We start from the raw sequence: 23,400 nt of genomic DNA on the forward strand, positions 1-23,400 counted from the left end.
CTTCAACCATGTAACCTCCAGCCCCCGTTATCCGCAGTCGAACGGCTTGGCTGAGAAAGGTGTCCAAATCGTAAAGCGCATCCTGAAAAAGACTCGAGAGGCGAGGGAGGACTTCTGGCTGGGTTTACTAGCCTATCGCTCAACACCACTGTAAGATGGCCATTCTCCGGGTGAGCTGCTGCAAAGAAGGCGACTTCGTTCTAACCTTCCTGACTTCGGTAGGGTGTCCCGGACCCCTGTGAGGAAGCACCACCAAGCCAGGGCCGGGAAGCCTTTGCCAATACTGCGCAGAGACACGAAGGTGAGGCTTCAGGATGCGACTGCGTGGTCCCCAAAAGCAAAGGTCGTTGGTGAAACTGCTCCACGTTCCTATTTGGTACGAACGCAAGATAACCTGGTTCTGCGGCGAAACCGCCGACATCTACTTAGTACGGGTGAACAGTATAGCGGCGAAAGTGATGACGACTGCGAGGAGATTCCACCTTGTGAAAGCTCCCGTGCGCCGGCGCCTGCAGCACCAGCTGAACCTACAGCGCAAGCCACCGAGGCGTCATCTCTAGAATCAGCCGTAGGATCAATGCTACCAGCAAGTGACGGCGATCCTTCGCCTGGCATTCATCCGACGCAGGCTACTAGAAGGTCGACTCGTGTCGTCCGGCCTCCCCAGAAGCTTCATTATGATGAACATTTTCAGCAAGTGTCATAAGTTTTGGCAAATGTGTATATGTATCTAAGTCTCTTTTGTGTGTTGCCCGAGGGAGGATGTATCGGACACGTGTACTGATTATATCAGCGCGGATGCGCATCAGTGATGCGCAGTGTGTACAGCGCGCTGCGTTCATGGCTTTATAAGCCGCGCTCTCAATAAACCTGTGTTCTTTCCTGCACCGGCCATGTGGCTGTAAGCGTCGTCTCCCTTGGCACGTTACAGTTGGGATGAGCAAAACTGATTAGCTCGCTGAAGCCGAAAGTCAGCTTACAGATAGCTCATTTTACCGTATCCTACACTCTGACCCAACTGCAAAGTTAAAAATTGTTTTCGAAGAGACGCTCTCCAATCTCACCCTGAGCAATAAACAAGATAAAAGTACAGTCAATTCAATAATTCCACACAACCCTGCACCAGGCATATTTTACTTACTGTCCAAAATACACAAGTCTAACAATCCTGGCCGAGCAATCATTTCCTGAATAGTAACTGAAAGACTGTCAACCTACGTGGACACCCTCATCAATAATATTCCTGCTACATTTCAGTCCTTCAGAAAGGACACAGCACATTTCTTATCCGAGACAGCCGAACTCAACATCCCCCATGGTGCCTTGCTTGTAACCCTTGATGTTGCGTCACTCTATACCAACAATCCTCAATCCTATGGCACCCAACATATTTATGGGTTCATTAGAAGACAAGTTTCTTGCAACACACCCAATTATACCCTTCTACTATAAGAGACTCATTGACAACATTTTTCTTGGCAGCATGGTGAAGCAGAACTTCTATCATTCATCTCTAGTTTTAATAACGCGCATGAAGCCATTACTTTCTCTCATTCTTACTCGCCAACCACAATTATCTTTCTAGATGAGACAGTATCAATAAAGGATGGCACACTTATCACAGATTTATACAGGAAACCTAGCGACAGACCTCAGAACTTATACTTCGAAAGCAGCCATCTTAAACACTGGAAGACTAGCATCGCATATGGGCAAGCCGTCCGCTTTAAACGGATATGTTCTGACGAGCGCGACTTCGAAAGAAAGTGTACCAACCTCCGAGAAGCCCTGATTAAGCGGAAATATCCAGCGCGACTAATATACGATGCTGTAGAGCGCGCAGGCGTTCTTGACCGCAAGGCACTCTTGAAAGCAGAAAACCAATCATTTAGTCAATCACAAATCATCATGGTACTCACTCACTCATCATGGATTCCAAACGTCGCAGGCATTTTGGAAAAACACCATGTCATACTCATTCAAAGCGATCGTCTTACTCACATTTTTCAGGAAGCACCCAGTGTTGTCTACCGCCGTGGCAAAAACATCAGTGGCATTCTCACTTCTTCCAAAACGACTCCAAGTGTGCCAGTCGGTTGTCACCCATGCAAAAAATCACGTTGCACCATCTGCGCGCCAACGACGACATAAGCAATGGCTTCCAGCACAGCATCAGACTTTATTGGGAAAATTCGACGCAACCACTCATGCGATACAAGCAAGGTAATCTACATGCTTGAATGTGCAATCTATAAAATTCAGTATAATATCCAAGCAGAAACACCGTTCGGATATTGTTTCAATGATCATAAAGTTCATTGCAAGACAGTGCTTAACCTTCCTATCTCTAAACACGTGAACGATACTGAGCGCCCTTTTGAAAAAATTCAAGTAACTTTACTGGGATGACGCTTCAAGGCCCCCCATGAACGCGAAGTTCGTGAATCATTCCTTATACACAAGTTCAGTACTGCCTCCTGCGGTCTGAATGGAAATGTTGGGAAGCTGACTTGGCTTGCGTCATAACCACATTACACTATAGTGGTTACCCGCCGCGGTGGCTCAGTGGTTAGGGCGCTCGACTACTGATCCGGAGTTCTCGGGTTCGAACCCGACCGCGGCGGCTGCGGTTTAATGGAGGAAAAACGCTAAGGCGCCCGTGTGCTGTGCGATATCAGTGCACGTTAAAGATCCCCAGGTGGTCTAAATTATTCCGGAGCCCTCCACTACGGCACCTTCTCTCTTCCTTTCTTCTTTCAGTCCAGCCTTTACCCTTCCCTTACGGCGCGGTTCAGGTGTCCTTTGATATATGGGACAGATACTGCGCCATTTCCTTTCCCCCAAAAAACCAATTATTATTATTATTACACTTTAGTGGCATGCCGCGTTTCATTTACGCTGATCATTTTTGTCCTCTTTCCCAGTGGTTGGCGCTGTCCTTGCTTCTTTAGTATAATGTCTATCGCTGAAATGATACCACATCTCAGAACCATACCCCACAGCCTTTCACACGAGACGTTGTTTAATCAACAATGGTATTCATCTATGTTCGCATCCATCTGATTTTTTTTATTTTCTTATTCGCCTTTTCTGCTGCATTTTAGCACAAGGCCAATTCTTTCACAATGATGTGACTGCAGTGACCCTTCACGATGTTGCAATCATTTTTGACTGTGCTTACTAACACTTTTTCTTTCACTGCCGACTCACACTGAGGTGTATGCCGCTTCAATCCGCCAACCGGAAGGATTCCCTCACCACGTACGTTTGCTTGTGGAGGTCGCCCAAGCAGGCGACCGTGGCCACATTTATTGAGGGCTGACGGAGAAGAGAGAGCAGTGGAGCAGCGGCGCAGCGTCCGGCCCTGGCTAAGGTTGTTGTTGATCTTAGCCCATAATAGGCCGAGAAGCGATATCGAGAAGCGGGACCTGGCCAAGGTCCCGAGCGTTCTCTCTAGTGCGTGCTGGGGAAACATCAGCCTCTTAGGCATTTCGCTAGTGCCGGCGTCGTGGGTAGCTAAATACTTATATGAGATGTTTATTTCGCATGTACCGTATCACTCTGACGAAGGCCACACCCTGGTCGAGACGTTCGCATAAAGACCTTTACTTTTTCAACTGTGTCAACTCTATTCACATATATGAGGCGAAAGCAGAACGAAAACTTTGGCTCTTAGACCAAGATCTGTCCAACGAGAGTTCAGACTGGCGTGCACACTCTCCACACGACTCTCGTGCTATGCGGTGCAGCCATTCTTCAAATGTGCACAGTGTTCACGCTGCGCCACAAAGAAAACGGCTCCGGAAATTGGCAGGCGGCGTCCTTCTGTTACCTGGAGCGCTCCAAGGGAGACGAGAAATCGCACCCAGGAGAGGCCGAATAATTGAGGTCCGTCGAGGAAAATATACCACAATGAACGTCCACTTTTGTCGAGGCAACGAAACTGCAACGAAAATACGGAAGTAGCTTCTCACATTCTTTCACTACATTATTTTACTAAATGGGCCAGTCTAATAACACGAGTGGGTTGTAAGTTTATAACAGATGCAATAAGCAACTGCTAAGCATAAAACTTATTTATTTTAGGTAATTTAAAGACTGGCTGCATTAGGTATTCGCGCCTGCCTTGTTGTTTAAATTAGGTGCGAAAGGGATTTTCATGTGCAGATGTAACAGGTCGTTTGCAAAAGAAAAAAATTCTGAAAGACAGATGAGTGCGATGCTTGCTCTTCGTGGGCACTCTATGTGCGTACTGAAGCCTCCCTCAGTCGCAAATTAAGGTAGCAGCAGGCACACCTGTTCCGAATTCTCACAGCACTATTTTTGCGTCACGGCATCTACCGCAGCCGGGTTGGTGGCTTCAGTGGAGTGCACTATTGTCTTGTCGAAAAGGCAGTTTATCCGCTGTGCCGAACAGAGAAAAACTAGGGGCAGCAAGCTGACAGCATTGCGAGAGATGCAAGCACATGCTTTCTTATACCGAAGGCTTATTATAAAACCATCCTGCCGCCGATAGCAGCCTCAGGCTTTCCACAAGTGGCGGGGAAGAGTCCGCGGGACAGCCGTTCACTGAATCCCAGTCTCGGCGCAGTGTATATATATCGGCTGCAGGCTAGCCCCGGCGATTATGTAAAACGACAGCACAAACGCGAAATGGGATGCTTTAATACGTTCACGCTGCCTCTCACCTCAAGTCGGAATGAATTGATTGCGTCTGCCTCTTAAACTGCCCCAAGCAAATGCACGGAGAAATTGGAGTCCTCGAGGTTCGACGACCTGCATATAGCGCGGACGAAGACCGCGGAGCACACCAGCGAAGTTAGAGAAATTGAGAAAGACAGATTGGCCTCATCGCGAAACTCATCGGTATCAGGTAGGGATCGGGAACGATTGACGGTGTGACAATCCCGGCCTGAAAAAAAAGTAAGTAGAAAAAAACGAGGTTGCCGCAGAGAGTGTGAGGGATACGAGAGCCAGCTTAAAAACAAAACACACAATAAAAATACTACGTGATATCCGGTCAAGTTTTCCTCTCCTCACTCTCTCGTGGCGCATGCGGAGAAAAGGGGGGAGCATACCAATAACAAAGGTGTAAGCTTTCTTTTGTAGCCGTATGGCTGCGCTTGGGCGGGTGCCAATGAGTAATTACTCCCTTGTTACAAATCTACTCCACCTTGGGGGATTCCCGTAAACATTTGACCATAACGAAGGTGTGTTTTGGGTGTGTCTTCACAAAGGCGCTCGTGAAAGCGTAGTGCGGCGTTCGTTGTGCCTGCTGCTTGCATTTGTGACGCTCGCGGCCGTTTTATGCGCGTGAATGCGGTGGCCACGAAGAAACGGCCTGGTGCTGATGCGATTGTTGTGCAACTACAGAGCTTCATGGAGCTCACGAAATGGCTCATTGTCGCCTTTTTTTATTGCTATTTCTTTCCGCTGTTCTGTTCTGATTCACTTGACTGGCCTAGTGAGATATACTTGTCTCCGTAAAAAATAAAATGGGATATTTTTCATGTGAATTACGTTGCAATATTGGACGTACTGCGAGGAAGCCCACCAAAGTACTGAACGGAAGCCAGCCGCCATCAACACATCGGCGACTATGTGAAAGCTTTCTTTTCCGGTCTATTTCTTCAGAAGAGTTTTAAACCCTTATAGGGCACAGGGACGCATGTGTCTCGCTCGTTTCAAGTGAAGGCGAACACAAAATGATGCTCCTACGTAGCATATTTTTGCGTGCTGTACACTCCCGTACTATGTAAAGAAACATTCCGTGCGTTTTCATCTTTCTCTGATAGGCGTCTCTAATAGGCCTCATATCAGATGTTGTTGACCAAAATTAAGTTGTTAGTTGCTCCGAACATAGAAATATGCTTCACCTTGGAGTATTTCAATTGTTCCAACATTCCCTGCCAGCGATGATGGGCACAGTGCACATTTCTCAGATCAAGCAACTAACGGGTCTCGCGTAGTGGTCCTCATAGCGACGATCGACAAGAAAAAAAAACGACCTTACTGTAGAGAATGCCCCGGCTCCAAATGTAGTTGTTTAACAAAGGTATCAAAATACGCCTGCCTTAATAGTGCATGTAGTATGAAACAACCTGCAGAAAAATATCTTACTGGACAAGCTTGTGCATAGTAAAGAATGTGAACAAGAAATTGATAGAAATGGAAGGGCACGCCACGCCAGGCTGACGCGGGGATCAGAAAGTAGTCATATTAAGATGTGCTCAGAACACTGAGATGTCTTTTACTAAGAATTTTTGTGCCATTGCTCGATTACCCTGTTCTAAGGCAGCCACTATATTTAGCTTTCATTGATTACGAGAAAGCATTCGGCTCAGTGATTACGAGAAAGCATTCGGCTCAGTGGAAACCTCAGCAGTCATACAGGCATTGCGTAATCAGGGGGTAGAAGAGCCTTATGTCAAAATACTGGAAGATATATATAGCAACTGCACAGCCCCATAAAGTCAGCAATAAAATTCCAACAAGGAAGGGCGTCAGGCAAGGAGACACGATCTCGCCATTGCTGTTCACCGCATGTTTACAGGAGGTATTCCGAGACCTGAATTGGGAACAGTTGGGAATAAGAATAAATGAAGAATACCTAAATAATCTGCGATTCGCTGATGACATTGCCTTGCTGAGTCACTCAGGAGGTGAACTGCAAATCATGATCAATGAGTTAGACAGGCAGAGCAGAACGATGGGTCTAGAAATTAACATGCAGAAAACCAAGATAATGTTCAACAGCCTAGCAAGGGAACAACAGTTCACAATTGGCAGCGAGAGTCTGGAAGTTGTGACGAATTACGTCTACTTTGGGCAGGTAGTGACAGCTGATCCGGATCATGAGAGGGAGATACCTAGAAGGATAAGAATGGGGTGGAGCGCATATGGCAAGTTCTCGCAAATCATGAGTGGCAGTTTACCAATTTCCCTCAAGAGAAAAGTGTACACCAGCTTTATCTTACCGGTACTCACCTACGGGGCAGAAACGTGGAGGCTAACGAAAAGAGTTCAGCTTAAGTTAAAGACAACGCAGCGAGCCATGGAAAGAAAAATGATAGGTGTAACGTTAAGAGATCGGAAGCAGGCAGAGTGGGTGAGGGAACAAACACAGGTTAATAACATCCTAGTCGAAATCAGGAGAAAGAAATGGGCTTGGGCCGGGCATGTAATGCGAAGGCAAGATAACCGCTGGTTCTTAAGGGTAACGGAGTGGATTCCAAGAGAAAGTAAGCGTAGCAGGGGGCGGCAGAAGGTTAGGTGGGCCGATGAGATTAAGAAGTTTGCAGGCAAAGGGTGGATGCAGCTGGCAAAGAACAGGGTTAATTAGAGAAACATGAGAGAGGCCTTTGCCCTGCAGTGGATGTAGTAAGTGTCATGTCTGGCATCCAAGAACTGGGCGGCGTAGACGTAGCATCGAAAGAATGTTTATTCCTGCTACTTGGCAGGAAGCCAACAGGTTACATACTGAGCGCGGTGGGCCCGTGCGAGCGGTCTTTTAAAGCCAGCACGGGCTACCCGATAAGAGATAGCCGGGCAGTGAGCATGCGCAGGCAGTACGCGATAACACGCGTGCTTGGTTTCGCGCGCACACAACAGTAAGGCTGATGAGGATGATGATGATGATGAAGGCAGCCTCGTGTCCATTGTCCGGTCGCTTTAGTGTTTGTTGTCACATTACAACCCTTATAATCCATTATAAAACTAGATCAGAAACAGATTATGCTGGAGCAAATTTCTAGCTCGCTCAGCCCATCTTGGCGTGCTTTACGGCTATTTGATGCCCATATGCAAGGTCAGCCTCATGTAGAGCCTCATTGGGTTGATTTCCTACTGGCTGCCGCATTGCTTGCTATTAAACACGCATTCGCACAAGTCGGCCGCCGCCGCCGCAACCACTGTCGAATGTGAACTTACGAGCGGTGGCGCAGACGGCGTACGGCCTGACGGAGACTGCGGGTCCCGTGGCGTTCGGCCGGCACCACGAGGCCGGCTACCGGCCGATGCCGCACACCGAGCTGCGCGTCCGGAACCACGAGGTGCAGGTGCGGGGCCCCACCGTCTTCGCCGGCTACTGGGACCATGACGACACCGGACTGCTGCCGGACGGATGGTTGCCCTCGGGGTGAGTGCAGAGACTAACCGCTGTGCGAGGACCAAGCTGAGACGCTGCACTATGCGTACCAGGGCTCCTGCCTTGCTTTTGAAGCGAAAGCTTTACTGCTCCCCTCCGTAACTTCGTCGCCGTGTGGGCGAGCTTGACCTTGAACCGAGGAGGAATCACGTGACAGCTATGACGTCCCTTAGCCGCCGCCGCCGTAACCGAGCGCTCACCTCTGTTTCTGTAGGCCGACGGCGTTAATGTTCACTGGCGTTGGCGTTGACAACGTTCTAGACTTCGATGATTTTTAGGAAACAAAGGGAGAATACCTTGCTCCCTGGGTCAGTGGAGGCCTCAATGACGCTTTGAGGTACGTGGCGGTGGTGAGTGGTGAGATGTGGGCTGCATATGCATCAGCGCTGACAACATTGTAGCAGACACGCGGCACTGCAGCAGTAGGCCGCAGCGTTCAATGGGTGACCTACGTCTCGCAATAAACCATTAATTAAATTGCCACCTGCCAGGCTGGCAGGGTGGGTGCATTGCCTATCCAGTGTGTGGAACGCATTCAACGTTGCAGACGCCAAGCCGCCTCTACTTGTCCGGTACACCACAGCTTTCGCTCCCTAACCAGGTTCAGCAGTAGTTGAGCCGCCGCTAATTTTTTTCCTGTCGGCACGCTTTATAGGGAAAATCCTGGAAATGGGGAAAACCATGTGCAATCCTCTGCGTAGACATACAGTATGCTGAGGCAACAGAATGATAAAGAAAATAGGCCTCTTCCGCACCAAATATGTATAGGGGGTATAATTCCAATAGTAATACTAAAGGTGTGGCCCTTGAGCAATTAGGATTTCTCCACGTGAAGGTGGAAAGAAATCAATATGGGGATTGCTACCAAACCGACCCACAGCCGGAGAGCGGGCCCGGGGATACTCCGCTGATCTCCCCTAGGAAGTAGCAGATTAGGATGGGACGTGGCAAGGGGATATGGGAAATATGAGCAGGGTTACGGGAATCAGGAGGGATTGGGGACTGCGGAAATTTTTTCCGGTTTCTTTGTATTCCTTCCCAGGCCTCTGTAGAGGGCGAGCAGTCAAATTTCAACCGATAGTGCGGCCCTCGGCCTCCAAGCGTACTTCCATACCACAGATAACGTTTGTCGGCGCATCCGACCTTCCAAGACAAGGTAACAAAACAGGGGCTCAACCCAGATCCCCTCCCCCAAGCCAGGTTCCGCCACCCTCACCGTCCAACAGTACTAGATGGCAGAGCCTTTGCGCCGCCCGTTCGGTGCTTCGGCAGCTCGCAGTGGAAACCCTTTCCCGGTTTTCGACTGATGTTGCACCTCCGGCATGGCCCGTGACAGAGTCCCTGTGAAACTCCTACCTCAAACCTCCGACTGCTTGGAGTCTCATTTTATGTCTGCAGCTCACACTTCACGCTACCACAATGTAATGTTGCGTGCTCTTTCCCAAAGCTCGGTGTCGTACTGCGATTTCATCAAGTCCACTAACCCTTACTCGGTATTGACCACCAGGCGTTCCCGAGTTTCGGAGCTTACTGGCCTCCCGAGTGGGTTACGAACTCTGACCCTTTTCCTATTTCCGGGCTTAAGGGCGTCTTCCCCCAAAACCCAGGCTTGGTTCGCCCAGCCGCATGCCCCCGCTTGCCACCGAGCTCTTCGGAATCGGAAACCAACGCGGCCGCGGCTGGGTGGTACACCCTTCGTACCCAGCGGAGACCGTGCGGCTTATTTTTGGCGTATTGAATTTCTAGCCGCTGTTTTGCTTTTAAGCCGGATTCCACGTTCCCAGTCCGTAACCCTCCGGACCTGCACCCGCACACGGGCAATGGGCATGGTGGGCTGCGACAGGCCCACAATGGCAACTTCGCATAGTATGATCCGGCTGTCCCACTCTGACTGCTTGCTTTGCATCAGAACAAAGCCCAGAAGCCGAAACTACACCAGCCCAAATCTGGTGGCGGGGAGGGGGGGGGGAGGGTGTGCACGAGCAGGCCGCCATTCGAATTTTCCCGCCCTCTTCTGTATAGACGGAGTGCTGTAAGAGATGTGTGACGTAGCTCGGCCAAAAGTGGGCCAGTCAAAGGGCCGGTGCGCAAACTCTCTCACTTTTTTTCGCCGGATGTGTGAGAACAGAGCCGGTGGCGCTGAGTTTGGTTAGCAACCTAAGTAAATCTGTGTGAAGGGGAACTCACCGAAGAACACCTTAAGAGATGAGGGGTCCTTAAATGCATTCTGCACCTGATAAATTCGGACTGAGCCTAGTGGGCTAGATACAGACTGCAAGTTTTTGTTACGTCATGCTTTTAGTTCCCATTCTAGGCATGCTATATATTGACCATCGTCTGGAAACCGCGGTGAATATAAGGCCAACCACGAAGCATGCAGCCTAACAAGAAACACTAAAAATTTTTCCTCCGACTTAAGGAAAAAGAGCTTAACGATACTGCAGTCTCAGTCTGGATTTGAACAAGCGCCACTGCAAACAGGGCAGATCCGTTTGCGGCTTCCTGAAGCTACTATAGCCTCCCGCGCTACGTGGATGCCTAGCATTCTCGGGCAAAAATTTTGAAAATTGAAAAATTGTAAGCCACGCTTAGGATTTATTTAAGGTAATGCTCCATTCTTCGGATCTGTAGCAAAACTTTCCTTTTAGAGTGTTTCCATGGACCGAATCGAACAATTAACACTGCCATAGAAATCCAATGGGGAACGCATTTGACGACAGGAAAACCGCCTTAATATAAATAAAAATGCAAGATTTGCTGATATATTGATTCCAGTGGTGAAATATTACACTGTGAAAAAAATTGCGTTCATAAACGGCTCCCCGCTTGAAAATGCTTTTGTCCACAGTTACTGGGTGGGTTGGAGATCATCTTCATCACCACCGCTCATCTCTTCGTTCAGTGCTTTCAGACGATTAGCTACTCGAAGAGGTACGAAGCAAATGCTACGGCAAGGACGAGCCCAAAGGCTACGACGGAGAATACCTCGGAGCAGACAACCCAGATATGGACAGGCCCATAACACGCGAGGAAGTCACCGCGGCAATGAGAGCCATCACGAAGAACACAGCGGCGTGAGCCGACAGAATTGCAAATTCCCTCATAAGGAACCTTAGCGATGAGGCCACAGACCAGCTGATAGCCTACCTCAACACGCTATGGCAGGAAGGAAGAATCCCAGCCGAATGGAAGCATGCCGTCGTAGTAATGATTAATAAACCGGGCAAGAAGCTGAAGATCGAGAATCTTAGACCAATCTCCCCCACTTCTTGCCTGGGAAAACTATACGAAAGAATCGTCACTAAACAAATTCAACAACTTTGAAGAAGGAAACCAGCGCAAAAGACGAAGACACAGGAACAAGGAACACAGGACGACGCTTGTTCCTGTGTCTTCGTCTTTTGCCCAGCTCTCCACTCTACTGAATTCAACAACATCTAGAAGGCAAGAGCCTATACCCAGACAGCATGTATGGCTTCAGGGCGAACCTCTCGACGCAAGACGTCCTCCTGCAACTCAAGGAAGAGGTCCTCGAAACAATGCCCAAAGATGGCGAAAACATAGCCATGGCTCTCGACATAAAAGGAGCCTTCGACAATGTTAGCCATGGAGCCATAATGGAGGGGCTGAACAACATCAATTGCGGAAGATGGATCCACGATTACGTGAAGGACTTCCTGACCAGCCGAACCGCCACAGTGGGACTGGGAGAGCTGTGAAGCGATGTCTTCACCACTCCAAGCAAAGACACGTCCCATGGCTCGGTCATCTCTCCCATACTCTTTAATTTGGCGATGATCGGCCTGGCAAGGAAACTCGGCGAAATCCAAGGCATTCAACACGCGATGTACGCAGACGACATCACGGTTTGGGTGACACAAGTGTCCCTGGGAGAAAAACAAGAGAGCCTACAGGAGGCGGCAAACTGTGTAGAAGAGTACGTAAAGAAGAGAGGACTAGCCTGCTCTCCGGAGAAATCCGAACTCTTGAGAGTAGGAAGGCACCCCACCAAGGCAGCACTCGAGGTGAAGCTGGAGGGGCAAAACATTCCAGAAAGAGACAAGATAAGGGTTTTGGGAATGTGACTGCAGGGGAGCAGAAAATGTAGCCACACGATTTGCCTGCTCAACAAGGCAGCGGAGCAGGTGAGTCGCAAGATAACCAGAGTCTCCCAAAGGAGATACGGGATGAAAGAAGACGACACGCTGAAACTCGTCAGAAGCCTAATAGTCAGCCGGGTGACCTACTCGCTCCCGTACCACCCCATGAACAAGGGTGAAAGGGAACAAGTACAAACAATCCTAAGGAAGGCATACAAGATGGCACTCCACCTACCGAAGAGCACACCGAACGAAAAGCTGCTACAGCTGGGGATCAGCAACACCTTCAGCGAGCTGGTGGAAGCGCAGCTTGGAGCACAAATAGTAAGACTCAGAGACACGTCCACAGGAAGAGCGCTCCTGACGAGGTTAGGTCGAGACATGAGTGGACGCCTCGATCGATACGCCGACGTACCCGACGACATACGTAAGACGCTTCAGGTCAGCCCTATACCGAAAAACATGGATCCGAATCTCCACGCGGCCAGGAGACAGGCGCGGGCAGATTACGTGGAATGGCATCTAGCCAAGCTCGAAAACACGGTGTCCACGGACGCAACATTATACCCGTGGAACAGGAATTCAACATGCATTAGAGCAACAGCCGTAGTGGTAGACAACACAGGCAAGCTGATTACCTGCGCAACCACCGGAAGCTATACGGTAGCTGAGGCGGAGGCGGTCACCGTGGCGCTGGCGGCGGCTGAAGGCTGCCGGAGAAACAAGTCACTATACATCCTTATGGACTCAAAAGAAGCATGTAGAAACTACACGAAAGGTAGAATCTGCAGAGCCGCCCTAAATATCCTCCGTAAAGTAGGGCATCTCAAACACAACACAACCCACAGGATAATCTGGATTCCAGCACACACGGGAATAGAGGGTAAAGAAAAGGCGGATAGCTGAACTCGCGATATCACGTACCGAGCTGAGCAGCCGCAAACCCTGGGTCACCACTATACCGTAGAGATCGGATATTCGGAGATATTGAATTTTCACAGAGGAAGGAAGATTAGATACTCTCCTCCGCATAAGTCTCGAACACAGCAAGAAGCAGCTAGTTGGCGGAGGCTGCAAACGGGAAGTTTCTTTAACTTACACATCCTACACAAAATGTATCCTACATAATTCAGGGACATATGCCCGTGGTGCGGGGAATCCCCGACGCTAACCCTATCACCTGGGAGTGCGAACGCAACTACGCATTCCACCAACACAAAACCCCGAGTGCGGAGCAATGGGAGAGCCGGCTCTCCAGCTGCGAGCTCACTGCCCAGATGGCACTAGTGAAGCACGCAAGCGAAGCTGCTAGGCTCAGTGGAGCCCTGGAATAGGGGCCCAACCTTGCTGAAAGAGGTCAAGCGTCGACAGCGATGAAGACGAAGACCGAACCGCCAATCTCTTAAGAGACCTGAATAAAGTTTTTCTCTCTCTTTAAAGGGACCGCGCCAACCGAAGGAGGTCAGCGCGGAGGAGGCGGCCATGGATTCACAGGGCGGAGATCAGCAAGACCACGGGGACGACCACCAGTCCAGCGAGACATCATCGCTCAGTGGGGACAAATCAACAATCGCGGACTGTGACGAGTTAGTGGTCAATATGGCCAACGTGGAAGACGAGGGCTTCAAACTGGCGGGTCATCGAAAGCAAAGAACTGTCGGAATCCCGGTGATAGTTTCACCCACAGGGAAGTGGATTGGTTTTAGAAAGCGAAACTCCATCATGTTCTTATCAGCCATTCAATAATTACTAGGATCAGCTCCGGCTCGCTCCCGACTCACCGCGCAAGGCTCTTCATTTGGATATCTCAACAGAAGTTGCAAGTTGACATCTTTCAGAAGTTCTCTCGAATTGGGGACGTCTAAGTCCGATTTCTCCATTCTTACATGAAAAACGCCTGTGTTATTAAGGGTGTGCCAAAGTATTACTCAAAAAGTGACCTTCTAGATTGCTGAAACCGCAAGGTGCTCTTCACGTGAGAGGACTGATGCGTCGTGTGGTGTCTTGGGGAAAGGAGTAGGCAATGAAACCTACCATCTCTGTTCTGCTGGCATTTTCGTCCAACGCAGAGCGCCCAGAAAAAATAGGCCTAGGACTCAAAAAAACATGCAGTCATCGAGTTCACTGAAACTCCTCTCTGGTATTTTAGATGCCTGCAGTTCGGGAATGTGGCACAAGTTTGCACCAAAGACCTGCGCTGCAAGCAGTGTGGAGGTGCCCTCAGTTTTAAAACTTGCAAAGCTGATTTTGCTTGTGGCAACTGCGATCGTGATCATCCAGTAAGTTTCGGTGGCTGCCCCTTCCGTTCGAGCACCTTGCACAGTCCAATGTCCTTGAGCGCTGTAGCCAAAACCCAACAGGCTGAGAAGCTTGTGCCCTGAAGTGATGAGTGTCCCTGACAGACACTATTCCAGCAAGGCGTCAAGGCCCTCATGCTGCGAGTCTATTGTTCGGGAAACTAGCAAACATTGTACATGTTCTCCAGCGACCAGGTCACATCCAGACTCGACGGCATAGAGGACTCTCCTATTCCTCACAAGCAAAGAGAAACTCATCGACAGTGGCCAAGAGTGTGTACCAGTCCGCATCTTTTCTCGACGTTCTGAGTCAGTGTGTGGCACAAAATCAAGTGCTCAAAAATGAAAGTATGTCCGACTTTCTGCGCGTTTTGTTCGAGGCCATGCGTTCACATGTTCCCGCGATGCCGCCTGGCACCTTGAAGAACTTCTTACACCTGGTGTTTTCCTACACCGCCTTCGCAGCGAGCTTTCGCTCTAGTGTGGCTAGTGTTCAACCTCACGAAACGTTCCTAGTTCTAAAAACTACCGAAAAGTGACGTTTATAATGTAAAGGAATTGCGCTGGGATTCTAAGTCCATTAGCTGAACTGAAACATTTTTTGAGAAAAAATTGGGTTACAGTACTGACCCTTTCGGAAGCTGGCCTGCCAAGCAGGAGATCTTTGACTGGATATGACACCCATAAAAACTGCATCATAAAGCATTTTGCAGCAGGAAGTGCCGCGCTTTACATGCTACACCGCAGATTGCAGATTCTTTGAACGTCGCCGATCTTTGCATGCATGACATTGAGGTAGCGGCTGTCAGGATACAGCTCGACTTTCGAACACCTTCTGTTGCATCCGTGTACGTGTCTCCGCGGAGAGAGCTAGCATTGGATTTGTTTCTTCAGCAGCTTTTTGATCGCTTCCCAGCTCCTCGAACTATCTGCGGTGATTTCAACGCTCATCATGCCGTTTGGTGTGACAGGAAAACGGATTCTCACAAAAGCAAACTTGTCGACGCCATTGACAGTTTGGACATGTGTGTGGCCAGTGAAGGAAGAACCACATTCTTCAGACTTCCAGCCTCAGCCACAGCCACAGACCTGTCTTTGCATTCACCTGACTTCTGGGTGAAGTGGTAAACAGCTCCTGACCGCATGCGAACTGACCATTACCCGATTTTTGTGTTTTCTGCTGACTTTCGTACGTGTGGCTTTAGATTCGGCCATGTTGTTAAGAATAAAGAGCGCCTGGAATGTGCATCTGGTGATGCTAATAACAAAATGGTTTCTAGTAAGACGGCAGCAACATGGGCGGCCAATTTACCTAAACATTTTGCCGCCCCGGGTTTAAAACTTAAAAAGAGCACCGCGACAGCGCAACAGAGCCTTGAACACTGCCTTCTATAGGCTGAATTCTGCTATTCGAAGACACACAAGCCTGCTCTGCAGGTTACAATTGGCCTCCTCCTGTGCTAGCTTGAATGTATTCTCACCGATGACGCGGATATGGCGAGTCATTGGCAGTCTTGCTGGAGAATGTCGCCCTGCAAGCCTTTCGATGCTCTTGAAATATGCAATCAGAAACCTGTTGCGTGCTTGACAGAACAATTTGCTGGCACATTTGAGCCTGTATACTGTCACCGATAAACGGTCGAAGCACTCAAACCAGGTTTTAATTAAACGTGCTGGGCGCGCAAGACAGCGGGGAGCTCGAGCGAGGAAGAAGATAAAAACCTCTAGCCCCTAGAGTGCGCAAGGCACGGCAAGTCCTATCTAAAACAGTTCGACCGCAGTATGGCGCCACTGGATTCACTGGTACTGAGGCATTACTCCCCCTCTCTGAAGGGCAACGACTCGGTGCCGCAACAATGAGAAACAGGAAGGCGAGGGACGGCGAATGTTCCGGCGGCTGGTGTAGACACGCCTGAAGAGCTAGCGGGCGTGGTACGGCTTCATCCGTGTGACATGGACAACTTCGGGGGTCGGCCATCTAGAGGAGCGAACTGTACCCTGGGGAAGAACTTCATATTTCACCTCACTGACTTGGCGGAGTACCTCACAGGGGCCAAAATATCGGCGCAGAAGCTTTTCGAAGCGCCCACGCATGCGTATTGGGCTCCAAACCCAGACTTGTTCGCAGGGCTGGTAACTAACAGCTTGGTGGAGGAGGTTATAGCGGCGCACGTCGAGGGCTTGCTGGTGCCGGATGCTCTCTCGGGCGAGTTGACGGGCGGCCTCGGCGTAACGAACGAATTGGGCAGCACCCACAACAGAGCAGGTAGTGCTAGCTGGAAGCAGCACTGCATCCAGCATGGTTGTGGCTTCGCGACCATGTACTATACGAAAAGGAGTGAAGCGTGTCGTTTCCTGGACTGCAGTATTATAGGAAAATGTGACGTAAGGAAGTATGGCGTCCCATTTTCGGTGGTCCGCATCGACATACATGGAAATCATGTCGGCGATCGTCTTGTTGAGCCGTTCCAGCTCCAGCATGCAAGGCTACAGCGTGCAAGCCGTCCCGAGGGATCGTTGAAGTTCGCCAGCCAACAGAGCGAGTGGTGGTCGCTGACGACCCTGAAAGGGCGGCCATATAAGTACGGGCGGAATTTGGTCACTGCCCACACAACGGCCAGGCATTCTTTTTCGGTGGTGGAATAGTTTGCCTCATATTGTGACAAGGTGCGGCTCGCGTATGCGATTACGCGTTCGAGACCATCCTGCCACTGCACAAGGACCGCACCGAGGCCGATGTTGCTGGCGTCTGTGTGCAGTTCAGTGGCGGCCGACTCGTCGAAGTGTCCAAGGATGGGCGCACTTTGGAGACGAGTTCGGAGGTCTTCAAAGGCCTTCTGTTGCTCCAGGCCCCAGAAAAATGGTTCGGAATCTTTCGTGAGGCGGATAAGAGGTTCAGCGATCTGGGAGCAGTTCTGCACAAAACGCCGATAATAGGCGCAGAGACCCAGAAAGCGGCGCACGCTTCGCTTACCGGTGGGCACAGGAAAAGCAGCCACGGCGGCTGTCTTATCGGGGTCGGGGCTAACCCCTTTAGCACTCACGATGTGGCCCAGAAACTTCAACTCTTCGAAAGCGAAGTGACACTTTTCGGGCTTCAGGGAAAGGCCGGCCGACCGAATTGCTTCGAACACAGCGCGCAGGCGTCTCAGGTGCTCTTCAAACGTATCAGAGAAGGTGACAACGTCATCCAAGTACACGAGACAGGATTGCCATTTCAGATCGGCAAGAACGGTATCCATCATCCGCTGGAAGGTTGTAGGAGCCGAGCACAGGCCGAAAGGGAGTACCCGGAATTCGTACAGACCGTCCGGTGTAATAAAGGCTGTCTTTTCCCGGTCGCGTTCGTCCACCTCGATTTGCCAATAGCCGCTGCGTAAATCTTGCGATGAGGAGTACTTGGTGTGGCGCAGCCGATCCAGGGAGTCATCAATGCGCGGCAGAGGATAAACATCTTTTTTTGCGACTTTGTTTAAACGTCGGTAATCAACGCAGAACCGTAGGGTTCCATCTTTCTTTGCTACCAGAACAGGCGATGCCCACGGGCTCGTCGACGGCTGTATCACGTCGTCCTGGAGCATTTCTTGGACTTGACGGCGAATGGCATCACGCTCCTTTGAAGAGATCCGGTAAGGCGGCTGACATAACGGCCGCTGGTTGGCGTGGACTATAATTCGGGGCTTTGTGAGCGGTGTCTGCCTAAGCTTAGAGGTCGGGGCGAAGCAGTCACAGAAATACTGGATAACGCTTTCGAGGCAGCGTTTCCGATTAGACGGGAGGTTCGGGTTCACGTCAGTTTTCATGGGAGTGGTCGGTGCCTCCACTGATGCCGAGGCTTCGGACAAAGCGTGCTGTCCCGCGAAGTCGCCGAGTTCTTCGAAATACGCAATAACTGTTCATCCGGGCAAACACTGAGGTTCAAAGCCAAAATTGGTTACCAAGAGCTCGGTTCGGCCATTGTTCAGCTCAACAATTCCGCGAGCTACACAGACTTGCCGACCAAGAAGCAGCGACTAGTTGGCTTCAGCGATGCCACGAGTTCCAGTGATGCCGCAATCTACGGTAACAAACATGCTAGCCCTCGAAGGGATTAATACGTGGTCGTCAAAGACGCGTAACATAGTCCCGCGTGGCTCGGGATCGCCGTCAACAGGGAGTTGAGTGGAAAATGACACGACAAGCTCCTGAAGATTGATGACAGCACCGTACTCCCGAAGGAAATCCAAACCAAGTATCAGGTCTTTGGAGCACTCGGGCAGCACAGCAAAGCAACCAGGGAAAGTAGCACCGCGGGTCTGGATTCGTGACATGCAGACGCCAATTGGCGTAACCACATGGCCGCCGGCGGTGCGGATCTGTGGTCCAGACCAAGGGGTCAAAACCTTTCTGAGGGCCGTGGCTAACCGACTGCTTATTACAGAAAAATCAGCGCCGGTATCCACAAGTGCGGTCACATCGCGATTATCAGCGATTACTGGGATTTCGACAGACACCAGTCGGTCGCAGCACGTCATTGTCGTTGAGGTCGTCGCGTGAGGTCGTCGTCCGTCGGATCGTAGACACGAAATGTCGGGTGGAGGCTCTTGACTTGATCCAATAGCGGCGGCCCTACCCCCGGGGGACGCCGTCTCAGTTCTCCCGATGTGGGCACGCGCCTCTGAACTGGCTAGAAAAAGACGGGCGGCTTGGCGAAGAAAACCGCCTTGGGGATGGCGACCGGGACTGACGTCGCCGCGAGGTCGTTGGCTGCACGGTATCGGACAGATACTGCTCGATGTCCCGCGGCCGTTCTTCGTAGCGTGGTCGAGGTGCGTCAGGTGAAAACCTCCTTAAGCCCATTCTGCTGTAGGGGCAGTGGCGGAGGATGTGGCTGGGCTCCCCGCAGTGGTAGCAGAGCTGCCTATTGTTTGGCGTACGCCAAACGCGCGCTTTGCTCATGGTGGACAGGGGCTCCTGCGGTACGACGCGTACTCTTGCAGTTGGGTACCGCGGTGAAGGCACAGGAGTGACGGGGAAAAAGGCTTGTCTCACTGGCCCAGGACGGCTTTGTAGTGCTTGACTGTACGTCATCACGTAGGGCGCTGGCTGCGGAGCTGGTGGCGACTGAACAGCTCGCCGGACTTCATCTCGGACCACGTCCGGTAAGGCAGCGACGCTGGCCTTTGGAGCTTTGAAGCGAAGTTTATCGAGTTCTTCGCGCACCAGGCTCCTCACAAGCTCTCGAAGCTCCTCAGTGGGTAGCGACGAGGGCGTATAGTGGTGAGCGGCTGCTACACTAGCTTGACGGCCGTAGTGCGCGCCCCGTTATTTCAGAGAACGCTCCATGCTTATTGCCTCCTTGGCAAAGTCGGCTACCGTTCTTGGCGGGTCACGTACCAGTCCGGCAAACAATTGCTCTTTGACGCCGCGCATCAAGTGGCGTACCTTCTTGTCCTCGGGCATTGCAGGGTCGGCGCGATTGAAGAGCCGCGTCATGTCCTCAATGAACATGGCGACGCTCTCGTTCGGCTGCTGCGACCTCCATTGCAAGGTGATTTCAGCCTTCTCCTTTCGTTCGCTGGTGCTGAACGTGGCTAAGAGCTCTCGGCGAAAGATCTCCCAGTTAGTGAAGGAAGCTTTGTGGTTCTCATACCACGTCTTGGCCGAGTCCTGTAGTGCGAAGTACACGTTTCGCAATTTGCACTCGCCGTCCCACTCATTGAAGCCCGCCACATGGTCAAAGCTGGCCAACCAGTCTTCGACGTCCTCAAACCTCTCACCGTGGAATGATGGGGTGACCGAGGTGTGTGAAGGACGAACGGCGGGGCATTCCCGGAAAGCTGACTTGTCTGGCTAGCCGTAGCGGACGTCATGGCCCTTGCTGATCTTGCGAGTTGGCCGAACTCTGGTTGTAGGCCTCGCAGGCGGCGGCTCGCCATGTGGATTGGTGTTGTAGCCACGCGTTGGGAACTGACGTCAAGAGTGTCCTCGAGGTCAGCGTACATGGACCGTTACCCAGCACCTCCAGCAAATATGTCGCCGATAAACGGTCGAAGTACTCAAACCAGGTTTTAATTAAACGTGCTGGGCGTGCAAGACAGCGGGGAGCTCGACGAGGAAGAATATAAAAACCTCTAGCCCCTAGAGTGCGAAAGGCACGGCAAGTCCTATCTAAAACAGTTGGGCCGCAGTATGGCGCCACTGGATTCACTGGTACTGTGGCAATATTCTGTAACTGACCTCTATCCCCCACCTGCTTCATGCACATCTGTCATGGACGCCCATTCACACTTAGAGAGCTCCATACAGTGCTCAACGGCCTGTGGCGCAGGTGTACGCCAGTTCCCGACAGCATCACCAACCAAATGCTGCGGAACCTGCCTCTGGAACACAGGAAGGCGCTCCTAAACTACTTCAATTGAGTGTGGGCGACTAGACACGTTCTTCCGTTATGGTGGGTAGCTTGTGTTGTCCCAGTGCTAGAGCCTGCCAAAGAGATGACTGACCTGGCTTCCTATCGCCCTGTGTCACTGACATCCTGTATGGCTAAGATGATGGAGAAGCTGGCAAGTGAACGGTTATTTGGTGGCTCGAGTACAGCGAAGCACTACAGATATGCATGACTGGTTTGCACCGAAATTTAAGTGCGCGAGACAGCGTCTTGGATTTGGTAAGCCAGAATTGAACATCTATGTGTTTGCGGCCTTTCCACATTAGCCATCTTCTTTGACATCGCAAAGACTTATAATAGTGTCCTTCAGAGCTCAATACTCAGTGGTTTTCAAGACAGGCGTACAGGGTCGTGTACTAAGATTCATTCACTCCTTTGTACAAATCGAGTGCGGTTAGGGAGCATCCTAAGCACCGAAATAGCTGTATCGCGAGGTGTGCCTAAGGGGAGTGTTCTTTCCCCCAGTCTTTTAACGTTGTAGTGGCTGGTCTCCCCTATTCAGTGGAGAAACATTGCAGGCATGGGCGTATGTCTATATATAGAGACGACATTTTTCTTTGGTTTACGACAACCCGCACAAGCGATTAGCTTTCGTAGTTCGACAGGCCCTACTTTCGGTAAAATATTACCTTCAAGGTGTGGGATTTTCGCTATGAGTGGAAAAATCCGGCTTCGTCTTGTTTCAAGTATAGGAAGACGTTATGCTGGTTGAATATAGACTTTAGTCACTCTAGCATTTGTCAGTTATGTCACAGCCTCTTTTTGGGCGTCATTACTGACTCCCGCCCGCCGTGGCGACGAGCTGCGGACTCGATTGTCTTGTGTCTCTCTTCGCGTCGGATGTGATCCGTACAATCTTAAGGGAGCAATCGGGAAACCACGCTTCTTCAATGGTCAGACTTCACGAAACACTAGTGATTAGTCGTATCATCATCAGCAGCCTGACTAGGTCCACAACAGGGAGAGGCCCTCCCAGGTCTCCTCAATTAATCCAGCCCTTACCCTGCTTCGGCATTCATATCCCTACAAACTCCTTAATCTTATTCGTCCACCTGACGTTCTGCGCTCCCTATTACACTTGCCTTCTCTTGAAATCTGTTCCGCTACCCTTAATTGCCAGCGGTCATTTTGCCTTCGGATTACAGTATTTGCCCCGCCTAATTCTTGATTTTGATTAGGATGTCATTAATCCGCGTTTGTTCTCTCACCCACTCTGCCCCCTTCTGGTCTTTTATTTCTTTTAATTTCACCTTCAGTATCGCGAAATTTTGCACAGAAAGGACTAAGAAGAGCACTTTGAGTTCTGTAGGTGGCAGCGAACAATGCAGTTTTCCTTGAATCACTATTGAATCCTCTTAGCCTTATCGCTTCACAATGGTTAATAATGCAACATGGCCCCCTCGGAGAGACGGTAGCTGAGCGAGCTCCGAAAAAGATCCGAGTCCCAAGCCTGCTTTACACTTAATACTCTTATTTCCCTAGACCTTGATGTTCGATGACAAAGCAAGCGGTTGAAACCACCCTGGTCATTTGCGAGCCTCGACTCTACGGTCTGTACTCCTAACCAGCGCGCCTTTGGCGGCCACGCGTTCGCTCGTACTCGAACATTAAGAAACAGAGCATGCCCGCCATCATGATATTTTCACTGATGGTTCTATGGATAAAGCAAAAGGAGTTAGAGCAGCAGGTTTTCCCATTCCTTCTTTGAATACAGCCTGGTCTGTACGCTTTACTTAAGTCATGCCGTCCACAACCGCTGAAAGCGTTGAAATTGCGGCGGATTTACCGAACCTAGTGTAAATCTGTTGTGATCCTGACGGAATCAAAATCTGCCCTTCAAATGTTAGAGCACGGGTTCCGTACTGATGCATTATATCTTAGCTCTCTACGCATGGTGCATAATATGGACAGCAGAGGCTTCTCTATGCGATTCTATTGGGTGCCTTCATATATAGGTGTCATAGGCAACGAGGTAGCGGATAGCCTCGCCCATAAAGGTCTGTCAGTTAATCAAAGAAAAGGCCCTAAATATGTCAAAAGACTGTTCAGAGAAACTGGGCTAAGCTTTATCAGTACCCTTTGCAGTTCACCCAACAAGCCATGTGTGACCAAGGGACTAAAAAGATCCCAGGGAACATCACTATACCGTATTCGCAGGGCTCTGCTCGTACCTCTGCGTGGATGTATAAGGCGAGTATAGCCTCCTCTTCACTGTGTTATACGCGTGGTGTGTGCGGTGATAAAGAACATTATCTTTTGTGCTGTCCAGTGTACAACGCGGAAAACTGTGTTGTTTGCTCCCATCAAGAATGTAAGAGCCCCTCACAGTTCCCTTCAAGACACCGTCTACTCGCGCGGAACGCAATCGTGCAGAAAGGAGGCTTCTAGCCTTCCTCTAGAGACCCTCCATGATTGGGATTTGCACTC

The 23,400-nt window shown here is 50.5% G+C and overlaps 1 protein-coding gene across 8 annotated transcripts in view; it reads left to right on the forward strand.

The window, feature by feature from the left end:
- Positions 1 to 23,400, forward strand: part of LOC144096722 (medium-chain acyl-CoA ligase ACSF2, mitochondrial-like) — an 841,787-nt gene that overhangs the window by 693,300 nt on the left and 125,087 nt on the right. For 7 of the 8 annotated variants that reach the window (XM_077629569.1, XM_077629570.1, XM_077629567.1 and 4 more), the window contains one exon: positions 7,944 to 8,137. The exons of the other annotated variant lie outside the window; for it this stretch is intronic. In XM_077629569.1, the coding sequence (XP_077485695.1) occupies positions 7,944 to 8,137 (194 nt within the window). The remainder of the gene's footprint in view (positions 1 to 7,943; positions 8,138 to 23,400) is intronic. 8 annotated transcript variants of the gene reach the window in all.

The sequence above is a fragment of the Amblyomma americanum genome, chromosome 7, assembly GCF_052857255.1.
Source record: "Amblyomma americanum isolate KBUSLIRL-KWMA chromosome 7, ASM5285725v1, whole genome shotgun sequence".
NCBI lineage: Eukaryota > Metazoa > Arthropoda > Arachnida > Ixodida > Ixodidae > Amblyomma > Amblyomma americanum.